Here is a 14,066-nt window from a genome sequence, read left to right as displayed (position 1 = left end):
TCATATTTTGTAGACAGGCATGACGCTGTTACATATAAACAGAAATGTTTTTGTGAATGAGTCTGAAAGTCTGTGTGTGTGTGACCTTGTGTGTTTACCTTTGTGTGTCTGTGTGTTTGTGCGCAGAAGTGTATTTGTGTGTATCTGTGTAAACTTGTGTGTCTGTGTTCGTATGCTTATCTTTTTGAGTTGATTTGTTTTTATTCCCGTATGCATGCTTATGTCTGCATGTTTAAGAGCAGTACGGTGGTGCAGTGGTAGCACTGCAGTCTCACAGCGCCGAGGTCCCAGGTTCGATCCCGGCTCTGGGTCACTGTCCGTGTGGAGTTTGCACATTCTCCCCGTGTTCGCGTGGGTTTCGCCCCCACAACCCAAAGATGTGCAGGGTAGGTGGATTGAACACGCTAAATTGCCCCTTAATTGGAAAAAATGAATGGGGTACTCTAAAAAAATTTTTAAATGTCTGCATGTCTATGTTGATGTTTGTGTGCACACGTGTGCGTGTAATTCTGTGTCTGCGTGTATATGTGTGCCTGTGTTGGTGTGTCGCTGCATAGTGTGTGTCATGGTGTGCCTGTCTGCTTCCCATAGGAAGTGCAAAGTCAAATAACCCATTTGCTTTCGCTATTCCAGATGAAGCTGAGAGGATCCTGAGAGAATTTCGGAAGGACGTGGATGATGCCACTTTGCAAAAGGGCGACCTGGAGAGAAGCATTGAGCAGCTTGTGGCGGAGATGGAATTCCTGAGAAAGATGCACGAGGAGGAGGTGGCGGACCTAGTGCGGCAGATTGAAGAGTCCAATGTCTCGGTGGAGCTGGACTCAATCCGTCCGGATCTGGGGGCTGCCTTGCGTTCCGTTCGAGTGCAAATGGAAGAGGTTTCTGCCAAGAACCTCAGGGAAGCCGAGGCCTGGTACAAGACCAAGTTCAACAGCCTCCGGCAGCACGCCACCAAGTACGACGATCAGATCCAGGGCACAAAGGAGGAGATCAGTATCCTGCAGCAGCAGATCGTGGATCTGGAGAGCGAGATCGGAGCTCTGAGAAGTGCCATCCAGTGCCTGGAGGGCCAGCTGGAGGACATGGAGGCCAGTCACCTGGAAAAAGTAGCGAGCCTGCAGGACGTCATCGCCCAGATGGAGTTCCAACTGCAGGAAACTAAGGCTGAGATGGCACGTTACTTACGGGAATACCAGGACCTGCTCAATGTCAAGCTGACACTGGACGCCGAGATCGCCACCTATAGGAAGCTGCTGGAAGCAGAGGAGCAGAGGCTGGGACTATCAAACGAGAATTCCGCAGGTAAGCCAAAGTGTCTGGGGACAGTTTTCCTTGCAACAAAGTTTTTATAAAGTGCTACCAGCAGAGGAACAGACCGTCCAGCCTAACTGGACTACGCCTGTGTTTGTTCTCCAGCTAACCCATCAAGTCAACATATCTTCAAATTCATTCTCCCTCATTTGCTAATTTAGCTTCACCTTGAACTCATTAGTGTTATTCACCTCAACCACTACCTGTGGTGATGAATTCCACATTCTAACCACCTTCTGGATAAGGAAGCTTCTCTTGAATTCTCTGTTGAATTTATTGTGATTATCTCATATGCATGGGTTTAATTTTGATCTCCCCCCCCCCCACAAGTAGAAACATCTATTCTCCAAGATCGCATCAGGTTTCTTTTTAAATTATTTCCTGGGAAATGGGCGTCGCTGGGCTGGGTCAGCATTTGTTGCCCATCCCGAATTGCCCTTGAACTGAGTGGCTTGTTAAGCTGTTTCAGGGGGCGAATAAGAGTCAACCACACTGCTGTGGGTCTGGAGTCACATGTAGGCCAGACCAGGTAAGGACGGCAGATTTCCTCCCCTAAAGGACATTAGTGCACCAGATGGGTTTTTTACAACAATCAGTGATGGTTTAATGACCACCATTACTGAGACCAACTTTATAGTCCAGGTTTACTATAAAAATTGGATTTAAATTCTACCAGCTGCCTTGGTGGAATTTGAACCCATGTCCCCAGAACATTAGCTTCGCCCTGTAGATTGTTAGGCTGCTGACACCATTTCCCCAGACAGTGAAATCCTTCCTCCGTTTTCTCGTTTCTACAGAAAGACCATGTAAGGACCCAAGTTATTCCCAGGACACAATTACAAGATTTGCCAGCCTCGAGCGATGGTCGACCTTTGGAATGAATTGTCATATTGAGTTAAAAGCAGAAAATGCTGGATAAATTCAGCAGGTCTGGCAGCATCTGTGGAGAGAGAAAGAGTTAATGTTTCAACTCCCTATGACCTTTTTATGGTCCTGTAGAAGAGTTAGACGGACTCGAAACTCTCTCCACAGACCCAATTTATCCAACATTTTCTGTTTTTTATTTTGGATTTCCAGAATCTGCAGTATTTTGCTTTTGAGTATCACACGGTGGTGTCGGTTAGGAGTCTCACCACAAACGCACCGGGGTGTACTTGTGGTTACCCTTAAGGTGGCGGAGAGGTGGTGGGGGGGGGGGGGGGGTCAGCTCATTCCAAGGAAATTTCCAGCTGTTAATTCCGTTATTGATCAATAGCGTTTTTTACTGAGACTGGATCAATACCACGTTGAGAAAGTTGGAGACTGATGGACAGATGTGTTTAGTTCACGTGGGCAGGTAGAAGCAGGTCTATGACAGAGACTATCGTGGGTGGATTCTGACAGCACAGTTCTAATGGGCCAAATGGCATTTCCTGCTGTTTTATATTTCACTGTTTTGATTTGTGTCACTTTTAGAAATATGCACATTACCACATGGCCACAAATTATGTTGAAATTATGACGGACTTTGAGTGGAGGTGATACAGTTTCCACTGATGGGCGGGAGGATCAGTAATCAGACGGCACAGATTTCAGACAATTGACAAACGCAACAGAGGGAGATCAGAATGTTTTGAGAGTTGTGGTATGGGTATGTGGGGCGGCATGGTGACACGAGGGGCGGCACGGCGGTTAGCACAGCTGCCTCACAGCGCCAGGGATCTGGGTTCAATACCGGCCTCGGGTGACTGTCTGTGCGGAGTCTGCACGTTCTCCCCGTGTCTGCGTGGGTTTCCTCCGGGTGCTCCGGTTTCCTCCCACGGTCCAAAGATGAGCAGGTTGGGTGGATTGACCATGCTAAATTACCCCTTAGTGCCCAAGGATGTGTAGGTTATGTGGGGTAATGGGGATAGGGCGGGGAAGTGGGCCTAGGTAGGGTGCTCTGTCAGAGGGTCAGTGCACTCAATGGGCCGAATGGCCTTCCTCTACACTGTAGGAATGCTACGGTTCTATAGAGCGTACTGCCCAGATGTGTGATATAAGCAGACTCAATTTTTAAAAATTCAAAGGGAAATTGGATAAATAGTTGAAGGGGGAATAATTGTAGGGGTGTGGGAAAGAGTGGGACTAACTAGATAGTTCTTTCAAAGAGTGGCACAGCATATCCGATGGACTGAATGATGTGCAGCTAAAGTCAGCTAATTTAGCAGGTATTGGTGGTCAAAGGTCTTCATTCATTCAACTGTGGCAGGACTACACTTCATAAAATCATAGAATCCCTAAAGTGCAGAAGGAGGCCATTCGGCCCATTGACTCTGCACCAACCCTCTGAAAGAGCACCCTACCTTAGGTTAGCTTTGGTTAGGCCCCCACCCTAACCCGGATCCCACCTAACCTTTTGGACACGGCCAATTCTCCTAACCTGTACACCTTTGGACTGTGGGAGGAAACCGGAGCACCCAGAAAGTGCAAACTCCGCACAGACAGTAACCCAAGGCTAGAATTGAACACCCGGGTTCCTGGTGCTGTGAGGCAGCAGTGCTAACCACTATGCCACCCTATATTGCCAAATGTATCACCTGAAATTAATAATAATATTTATTGTCACAAGTAGGCTTACATTAACACTGCAATGAAGTTACTGTGAAAATCCCCTAGTCGCCACATTCCGGCGCCTGTTCGGGTACATAGAGGGAGAATTCAGAATGTCCAATTCACCTAACAGCGCGTATTTCGGGACTTGTGGGAGGAAACCGGAGCACCCGGAGGAAACCCACGCAGACACGGGGCGAACGTGCAGACTCCACAGACGGTGACCCAAGCCGGGAATAGCACCTGGGACCCTGGAGTTGTGAAGAAACAGTGCTAGCCACTGTGCTACCGTGCTGCCCACTGTAGAAGTTATTTAAAGAGGAATGGAAGAGTGGTAGGGGACACACCCTGTCTTTGTTAATCCCAAATGGATGAAAAAGGACTAACATTATGTGCTGAAATTAAAAATAAAACATCTTGACTTTGCGGCCCACCTCCCCAGAATGGCCCACGGATTTTCAAGCCTTGTTGCTGTAGCCTTAACTCTGTCTTTTCAAATCATTTTCATACAGTTGCTTCCTCTGTAACCAAAGAGAAGAAAACAGAATCCAGCACTCGCAAAGTAGAAACCCACATGGTTCGCAAAGTGACTGCCTAAAAGAGGACGGAAGACCCGCGGGGGACATCACCCAGGCACACCAGATGAAAGCCGGAGACCCTTCACTCCTCTTCATCCGTGTGATCTCATGTTAAAAATGTTCAGTGTTGACAAAATAACGAGGGTTTCTGTAATGGTGCATACAGGAGTGATGTAAAGATATGCAAGTGTTAAAGGTTAATAATTCCACATTGTATTGTCTTGAAGCATGTGCCCTGGGCACCATGATGTAAAATGAATGCGAGAGCAATTAGCAGAAGAACCAATAAAGCTTAGCGTGACAGCACAACAATTATACATTGGCCATTTCTTCTCGGAATGCAGCTGGCAGCTTCCAAGCCCTGTCAATGTTTTATCTGCACGAAATATAGACAGATCAAAACCATTGAGGCTTTGATTCTCACAAGAAAAAGTGGGACTCAGAAAGCTGCAGAAATAGTTTGAGATGAGGAAGGGTCATTCAGACGGAGACAAAAATCTACAGCCCAACCCACTCGGCCACAGTTGGCTTTTCGGTAATCTCGAGAGTTCTGCTTCAACCACCAAACTCAAAAGCCCATTCACAAGTTGGTAATCATGAGCTCATTTGATGCTTCCCAATTTATTTCCTAATCTCACCCCCATCTTAACATTTGAAAATTGACGCGACCCCAGATACCAATAAAAACAGAAGAACAATAAAGCAGTGTAGTAACATCCAGTGTATAACTATTAAAGTTCACTAGCCAGATTCTCCGTTCCCGGTGCAGGATTCATGGACGTCTACGATAGCAAATCCGACGCCGCACCTGGACCGATTCAGCGACCATTGAGGGGCTAACACCGGCGCCACGTGGAGCACGATCGATTCCAATGAAAAATGGTGTCTGATTCGCCAGGGTCGGGATTGACACTCAGGAGGCTGACAAGCTGCAGCCACACATACACACTTCACTCACCACATACTCATCCCAGCCAACAAGGTGGCACTGAAAGTTCTCAAAACATTTCACGCCAGTTCTAGAGATATAGCTACTCTGAATGTGTTAGAATGTGGGATGCACCCTCCACTGGGACACAGAGTGAGTGTGCAGACAGAATAGCTATTAATATCTCCACATCAGGGCAGCACGGTGGCGCAGTGGTTAGCACTGCTGCCTACAGCGCTGAGGACCCGGGTTCGTTCCCGGCCCTGGGTCACTGTCCGTGTGCAGTTTGCACATTCTCCCCGTGTCTACGTGGGTCTCACCCCCACAACCCAAAGATGTGCAGGTTAGGGGGATTGGCCACGCTAATTGCCCCTTAATTGGGAAAAGAAATACTTGGGTACTCTTAAAAAAAAAAAAATTTTTTTTTTTTTTTTTTAAAACAAAGAGTGACTACGCTTCCTTGGCTGGTAAGTGTTTTGGGACAATCTGTAGCTGTGAAAGGGGCTACATAAATGCACATTTCTCCATAAATGGGACATGGAAAACGGCTCAGGTTGTGACTGCGCCCACCTAAGTCAGACCATCACCCTTGTACTGAACTCCTGCTCTGAGAAATCCATCCTTGGTGGCGCCATGATTCACACCGCATCAGCTGAAGCAAGCCATTGACCAGACTGTGAAGCTCGAAATCGAACTGTAACTAGTTCCCCAGTAGAATAAAAAGAAAAATGCAGATAATTTATATAAATGACACAGGCCAAGAAATACTTTACAGCAACCAAATCTCCAAATATGTCTTATTTTAGTTATATATTTCTACAAAACAATCTGCTGCCCAAATCCAGATTGGTACCACCATTATAGGTCTTCATTGACATTAAAACACATATTTATTGGAGGCAATGGTCTGTGGTAAATATACTTCACCCGTCTCCTTCAACAATGATTAGGGAACTGGTGCCTAGTTTCAATAGTTTCCATGGACCCACTTACATTTAGCCAATGGTGAGTCCTTCACAAACAATGGACCCGCGACACTCGAGTTGCTGATTCAGCTGTCCTGTGTTCGTGAACACAACACAACAAGAAAATTGTGCATCTTTCCCCACTTGCACAATGCAATGCAACACTGAAGATTAGCCAAGATCCAGCAGAGCACACCGTTGCAACCTATGAACTGATTATCAACTGTAATAAATTTCATTTAAACCAGCCACACTATCCCCTGAACATTATTTCCAAGTCCAGTTAAATATCTGCTCCAGGTTATCCAATTTACAGGATAAAATACAACCGTGATCAACTGCAAGGAAACAGTTCGGCCACTTTTTTTTAAAACCCAGAACGTGTTGGAAGTGCAGAGAAAACCCAGCAACACTCAAAGAGACATGGTTCACTATTTTGAGATAGACACATTGAGCTGTGCACAGAAGCTGCGTGACCTGCTGGGTGGTTTACGCATTTGCTAACTTTATTTAAGCGTTTCAGCATATGTGGAACCTGCAACAGTAACCTTACAACAGGCACTGGGCAATGTGCTGCATGATATCCCGTGACTGAGACTGAATCCTGGGGAATCATACTGCATAACATTCACGTCTGGCTATCGATCAAAATGCTTGAAATGTTCTTTCGTAGCCCATCGTGTTGAAGGGTGGGGTTTGGATGTGCAAAATCTATTTAATAACATTTGTCCGATTTAATTCACTTATCTCCTTTGTGTAAAATGTTAATATCTAATCTGTGACAATTCTTTGGGAGAGTATGATGTTCACACAGGCAGCGGGAACCCTCCGTTACAGACATTCTCCCTGGTGAAAGGTTAAGGTTATCATAATTTCCTCTTCTTCCTCTTCATGGCTTTCCATTCGCCCTCCTGAGTGGCCAGATTGTTGAAGAGCACCTTCACCTTCCGCTTCCTCTCTGCATCTCTACAAAATAACAGTAGGAGGATTGTCAGCTGATTCCTACACATACACAGAACAAAATGCTCACGTAGTCTGCTTTAGTCTCTACTTTTTGTTGATATTTCATTAATACCACCATTTGCATCATTGGCATTTTACGGAATGCTACCGAGCTGTTAAACATAGAACATAGAAAATACAGCACAGAACAGGCCCTTCGGCCCATGATGTTGTGACGAACCTTTGTCCTAGATTAATCATAGATTATCATTGAATTTACAGTGCAGAAGGAGGCCATTCGGCCCATTGAGTCCGCACCGGCTCTTGGAAAGAGCACCCTACCCAAACTCAACACCTCCACCCAACACCAAGGGCAATTTTGGACATTAAGGGCAATTTATCATTGGCCAATTCACCTAACCTGCACATCTTTGGACCGTGGGAGGAAACCGGAGCACCCGGAGGAAACCCACGCAGCCACGGGGAGGACGTGCAGACTCCGCACAGACAGTGACCCAAGCCGGAATCGAACCTGGGACCCTGGAGCTGTGAAGCAATTGTGCTATCCACAATGCTACCGTGCCACCCTTAAGAACAAATAAATCTACACTATATCATTTTACCGTAATCCATGTACCTATCCAATAGCTGCTTGAAGGTCCCTAATGTTTCCAACTCAACTACTTCCACAGGCAGTGCATTCCATGCCCCCACTACTCTCTGGGTAAAGAACCTACCTCTGATATCCCTCCTATATCTTCCACCTTTCACCTTAAATTTATGTCCCCTGGTAATGGTTTGTCCCACCTGGGGAAAAAGTCTCTGACTGTCTACTCTATCTATTCCCCTGATCATCTTATAAACCTCTATCAAGACGCCCCTCATCCTTCTCCGTTCTAATGAGAAAAGGCCTAGCACCCTCAACCTTTCCTCGTAAGACCTACTCTCCATTCCAGGCAACATCCTGGTCAATCTTCTTTGCACCTTTTCCAAAGCTTCCACATCCTTCCGAAAATGAGGCGACCAGAACTGTACACAGTACTCCAAATGTGGCCTTACCAAAGTTTTGTACAGCTGCATCATCACCTCACGGCTCTTAAATTCAATCCCTCTGTTAATGAATGCGAGCACACCATAGGCCTTCTTCACAGCTCTATCCACTTGAGTGGCAACTTTCAAAGATGTATGAACATAGACCCCAAGATCTCTCTGCTCCTCCACATTGCCAAGAACTCTACCGTTAACCCTGTATTCCGCATTCATATTTGTCCTTCCAAAATGGACAATCTCACACTTTTCAGGGTTAAACTCCATCTGCCACTTCTCAGCCCAGCTCTGCATCCTATCTATGTCTCTTTGCAGCCGACAACAGCCCTCCTTACTATCCACAACTCCACCAATCTTCGTATCGTCTGCAAATTTACTGACCCACCCTTCAACTCCCTCACCCAAGTCATTAATGAAAATCACAAACAGCAGAGGACCCAGAACTGATCCCTGCGGTACGCCACTGGTAACTGGGATCCAGGCTGAATATTTGCCATCCACCACCACTCTCTGGCTTCTATCGGTTAGCCAGTTTGTTATCCAACTGGCCAAATTTCCCACTATCCCATGCCTCCTTACTTTCTGCATAAGCCTACCATGGGGAACCTTATCAAATGCCTCACTAAAATCCATGTACACTACATCCACTGCTTTACCTTCATCCACATGCTTGGTCACCTCCTCAAAGAATTCAATAAGACTTGTAAGGCAAGACCTACCCCTCACAAATCCATGCTGACTATCCCTAATCAAGCAGTGTCTTTCCAGATGCTCAGAAATCCTATCCTTCAGTACCCTTTCCATTACTTTGCCTACCACCGAAGTAAGACTAACTGGCCTGTAATTCCCAGGGTTTCCCTAGTCCCTTTTTTGAACAGGGGCACGACATTCGCCACTCTCCCATCCCCTGGTACCATCCCTGTTGACAGTGAGGACGAAAAGATCTTTGCCAACGGCTCTGCAATTTCATCTCTTGCTTCCCATAGAATCCTTGGATATATCCCGTCAGGCCCGGGGACTTGTCTATCCTCAAGTTTTTCAAAATGCCCAACACATCTTCCTTCCTAACAAGTATTTCCTCGAGCTTACCAATCTGTTTCACACTGTCCTCTCTAACAATATCGCCCCTCTCATTTGTAAATACAGAAGAAAAGTACTCGTTCAAGACCTCTTCTATCTCTTCAGACTCAATACACAATCTCCCGCTACTGTCCTTGATCGGACCTACCCTCGCTCTAGTCATTCTCATATTTCTCACATATGTGTAAAAGGCCTTGGGGTTTTCCTTGATCCTACCCGCCAAAGATTGTTCATGCCCTCTCTTAGCTCTCCTAATCCCTTTCTTCAGTTCCCTCCTGGCTATCTTGTATCCCTCCAATGCCCTGTCTGAACCTTGTTTCCTCAGCCTTACATAAGTCTCCTTTTTCCTCTTAAGAAGACATTCAACCTCTCTTGTCAACCATGGTTCCCTCACTCGACCATCTCTTCCCTGCCTGACAGGGACATACATATCAAGGACACGTAGCACCTGTTCCTTGAACAAGTTCCACATTTCACTTGTGTCCTTCCCTGACAGCCTATGTTCCCAACTTATGCACTTCAATTCTTGTCTGACAACATCGTATTTACCCTTCCCCCAATTGTAAACCTTGCCCTGTTGCACGCACCTATCCCTCTCCATTACTAAAGTGAAAGTCACAGAATTGTGGTCACTATTTCCAAAATGCTCCCCCACTAACAAATCTATCACTTGCCCTGGTTCATTACCAAGTACTAAATCCAATATTGCCCCTCCTCTGGTCGGACAATCTACATACTGTGTTAGAAAAGCTTCCTGGACACACTGCACAAACACCACCCCATCCAAACTATTTGATCTAAAGAGTTTCCACTCAATATTTGGGAAGTTAAAGTCGCCCATGACTACTACCCTGTGACTTCTGCACCTTTCCAAAATCTGTTTCCCAATCTGTTCCTCCACATCTCTGCTACTATTGGGGGGCCTATAGAAAACTCCTAACAAGGTGACTGCTCCTTTCCTATTTCTGACTTCAACCCATACTACCTCGTTAGGGTGATACTCCTCGAACTGCCTTTCTGCAGCTGTTATACTATCTCTAATTAATAATGCCACCCCCCCACCTCTTTTACCACCCTCCCTAATCTTATTGAAACATCTATAACCAGGGACCTCCAACAACCATTTCTGCCCCTCTTCTATCCAAGTTTCCGTGATGGCCACCACATCGTAGTCCCAAGTACCGATCCATGCCTTAAGTTCACCCACCTTATTCCTGATGCTTCTTGTGTTGAAGTATACACACTTCAACCCATCTCCGTGCCTGCAAGTACTCTCCTTTGTCAGTGTTCCCTTCCCCACTGCCTCATTACACGCTTTGGCGTCCTGAATATCGGCTACCTTAGTTGCTGGACTACAAATCCGGTTCCCATTCCCCTGCCAAATTAGTTTAAACCCTCCCGAAGAGTACTAGAAAACCTCCCTCCCAGGATATTGGTGCCCCTCTGGTTCAGATGCAACCCGTCCTGCTTGTACAGGTCCCACCTTCCCCAGAATGCGCTCCAATTATCCAAATACCTGAAGCCCTCCCTCCTACACCATTCCTGCAGCCACGTGTTCAGCTGCACTCTCTCCCTATTCCTAGCCTCGCTATCACGTGGCACCGGCAACAAACCAGAGATGACAACTCTGTCTGTCCTGGCTTTTAACTTCCAGCCTAACTCCCTAAACTTGTTTATTACCCCCACACCCCTTTTCCTACCTATGTCGTTGGTACCAATGTGCACCACGACTTCTGGCTGCTCCCCCTCCCCCTTAAGGATCCTGAAGACACGATCCGAGACATCCCTGGCCCTGGCACCCGGGAGGCAACATACCTTCCGGGAGTCTCGCTCGCAACCACAGAATCTCCTATCTATTCCCCTAACCATTGAATCTCCTACAACTATTGCTTTTCTATTCTTCCCCCTTCCCTTCTGAGCCCCAGAGCCAGACTCAGTGCCAGAGACCTGGCCACTAGGGCCTTCCCCCGGTAGGTCATCCCCCCCAACAGCATCCAAAACGGTATACTTGTTTTGTAGGGGAACGGCCACGAGGGATCCCTGCACTGTCTGCCTGTTTGTTTTTTTCCCCCTGACTGTAACCCAGCTATTCTTGTCCTGTACCTTGGGTGTGGTTACCTCCCTGTAACTCTTCTCAATCACCCCCTCTGCCTCCCGGATGATCCGAAGTTCATCCAGCTTCAGCTCCAGTTCCCTAACACGGTCTTTGAGGAGCTGAAGTTGGGTGCACTTCCCGCAGGTATAGTCAGCGGGGACACCGGTGGTATCCCTCACCACCCACATCCTACAGGAAGAGCATGCAACTGGCCTAGCCTCCATCCCCTCTTACCTGACAGAATATAGCTGCCCTGTGGACTAACTAGATCTCCGCCCTCCGACTCTGCTCCCAGTCAGCTACACTTTCTGTAAACTCCTGGCTCTCTTCTCACTCTTTGCGGAAATGTCGGAAACAAAATGAAAGGTGCACCTTACACCCTCCTCACCTAACTCCCGCGGTCACCAATCTCTTACTATAGCACTCAAATGCACCAAATTCAGCACTCCCTCGGTCACCAAACTCTTACTATAGCACTCAAAATGCACCAAATTCAGCACTCCCTCGGTCACCAAACTCTTACTATAGCACTCAAAATGCACCAAATTCAGCACTCAGTGTAAAACTCACAAGACAGCACAGATGATCAGGAAAGACAACCATATCAACATGTGGCTATGTGATCAAGGCAGAGAGGCTGGGTATTCTGCAATAAACAGCTCACCTCCAGACTCCTCCATCACCTGCAAGATGCAAGTCGGGAATGTTAGGGAATGCTTGTTTTTCACCTCTATGGACTTAGCTGCAATCGCCTAAGAGCCCCCAGAAGACACCAAACTGCCTGATGGATATTCCTGCCACTAGACACAATGTTCCCATCCGAGGTGCATTGTGGCTGCTGCGTGCCATCTACAGGATGCACTGCAGCCCCATGCCAAAGGTAAATTTGGCAGCACCCTCGAGCCCAGTGATATCTGTCTCCGTTATGGAGCACCCATCTGCCATGTTTTCATTCCGGGGAGGCAAGGACAGGATAGGGTCGGGCCCACCTCAGTTTACTTGCCCAACTGCAATCACAACTGCCAGGCCCTCAAGCCCGCATCCGTCTTCCACCCAACCCACAAGTCCCTTCAACGCTGTCCCCCCCCCCCCCCCAAAGTCCCTTCAACGCCCCCCCGCGCCCCGTATCCTCGCATGACTCCATGTATCCTTCATAGTCACGCACCCAGTATCCACTTTGGATAGATCTCAGGAGGAATAGCAATAGGAAATGTTTGAAATTGATTTTAAAAAAGAATTAAACATCTAACAGAACTATCACTCAAACACACCACCATTCATATTGTACAGAAAATAAACTTCAGACCCATTGAAAAAAAAAAAGTCCCCTTAACTGGTCACTCAGTTGCAAAGACAAACAAACTTCTGTTAAGAAGCCACATCAAAGACATAATCCTTTAATAAGCTCTTAGAACTATCAGTCAGTGTACATAACCTCTTGCTTAAATAGATTCTAAAACTCAGCCAAGCATTCATAATGCTTTCATCTGTCAAAACAAGCTATTACTGCCCCAGACTATTGAAACTGAAAGGACAGATGGCGCAGTTTCTCGAAGTTACACTGGAAAGCCCATCATTCAAAGAATTCCAGAGCAGGCGGCTGTTTTATTTTGGTTCCTCAATCAGCACTAAGGTTCCTATGGGGTTCACCACCCCTCTGAAGTGCCTTGAACCATTTCTATCAACAGAATGGGCCCAATTCCATCAAAACTGTGGAAGGGGTGGGGATGAATTGCCCATCTCCACAATGAAGCTGGGGAGGGCGGGAGTGCTGCTCGGGGTTGGCGATCTGCATTATTACCCTGCACCACCAGAAAATTCCAGAAATGGGAATGGGGCAGGAATCCTGGAATCGGGTCTCGCCCACCATTTTAAAAGCTCCCAGTTTGGTGAAAATCCAGGCCTCAATGACCAATCTTAAGATTTACGACTCTGGAACGCTCTACCCAGGGGTGCATTGAGTGTACCACATGGACTGTACTAATTTAAGGAGATAGTCCACTGCCAACACCTCTGGAAATTAACTGCAGAAACAGTTTAGATGTAAGCAAGAAAATATACTTCTATCCAAAATGCTTGGGGAAATAAAATGTTTTGCCTTGCAATTCAACATCTGATCTGAATCAGCCACCCTAAAAAGGCAAAACATTAAAAGAACGGAGAGAGCAGAAAGGCTCAATAGGCAGGAATCAAGATACACTCCACAGTGTCAAACACATAATCGTAGAATTTACAGTGCAGAAGGAAGCCATTTGGCCCATCGAGCCGGCACCGGTCCTTGGAAAGAGCTCCCTACTTAAGCCCATGCCTCCACCTCCCCGTAACCCCACCTAACCTTTTGGGCACTAAGGCAATTTAGCATGGTCAATCCACCTAACCTGCACATCTTTGGACTGTGGGAGGAAACCCACGCAGACACGGGGAGATCGTGCAGACTCCGCACAGATAGTGACCCAAGCCGGGAATCGAATCTGGGACCCTGGAGCTGTGAAGCCATAGTGCTAACCACTGTGCTACCATGCCGCCCATGATCCAGGCTGACACTCCAA

General features: G+C 46.9%; 2 protein-coding genes across 4 annotated transcripts in view; one reads left to right on the top strand and one right to left on the bottom strand.

Moving 5' to 3' along the window:
- The window catches only part of LOC140429116 (vimentin), a 76,941-nt gene extending 72,169 nt beyond the window's left edge, over positions 1 to 4,772 (top strand). For all 3 annotated transcript variants that reach the window (XM_072515701.1, XM_072515700.1, XM_072515699.1), the window contains 2 exons: positions 634 to 1,302; positions 4,395 to 4,772. In XM_072515701.1, the coding sequence (XP_072371802.1) occupies positions 634 to 1,302; positions 4,395 to 4,480 (755 nt within the window). In that variant the 3' untranslated portion in view covers positions 4,481 to 4,772. The remainder of the gene's footprint in view (positions 1 to 633; positions 1,303 to 4,394) is intronic.
- Positions 4,773 to 6,838: 2,066 nt separating this feature from the next.
- The window catches only part of nop14 (NOP14 nucleolar protein homolog (yeast)), a 72,785-nt gene continuing 65,557 nt past the window's right edge, over positions 6,839 to 14,066 (bottom strand). Inside the window, exon 19 of the mRNA XM_072515693.1 lies at positions 6,839 to 7,319. Coding sequence (XP_072371794.1) covers positions 7,220 to 7,319 — 100 coding nt within the window. The 3' untranslated portion in view covers positions 6,839 to 7,219. The remainder of the gene's footprint in view (positions 7,320 to 14,066) is intronic.

This window comes from Scyliorhinus torazame, chromosome 9 (genome assembly GCF_047496885.1).
Source record: "Scyliorhinus torazame isolate Kashiwa2021f chromosome 9, sScyTor2.1, whole genome shotgun sequence".
NCBI classification, from domain to species: domain Eukaryota; kingdom Metazoa; phylum Chordata; class Chondrichthyes; order Carcharhiniformes; family Scyliorhinidae; genus Scyliorhinus; species Scyliorhinus torazame.
Note: the sequence above shows the minus strand (reverse complement) of the source record. Positions and strands in the feature narration are given on the sequence as shown.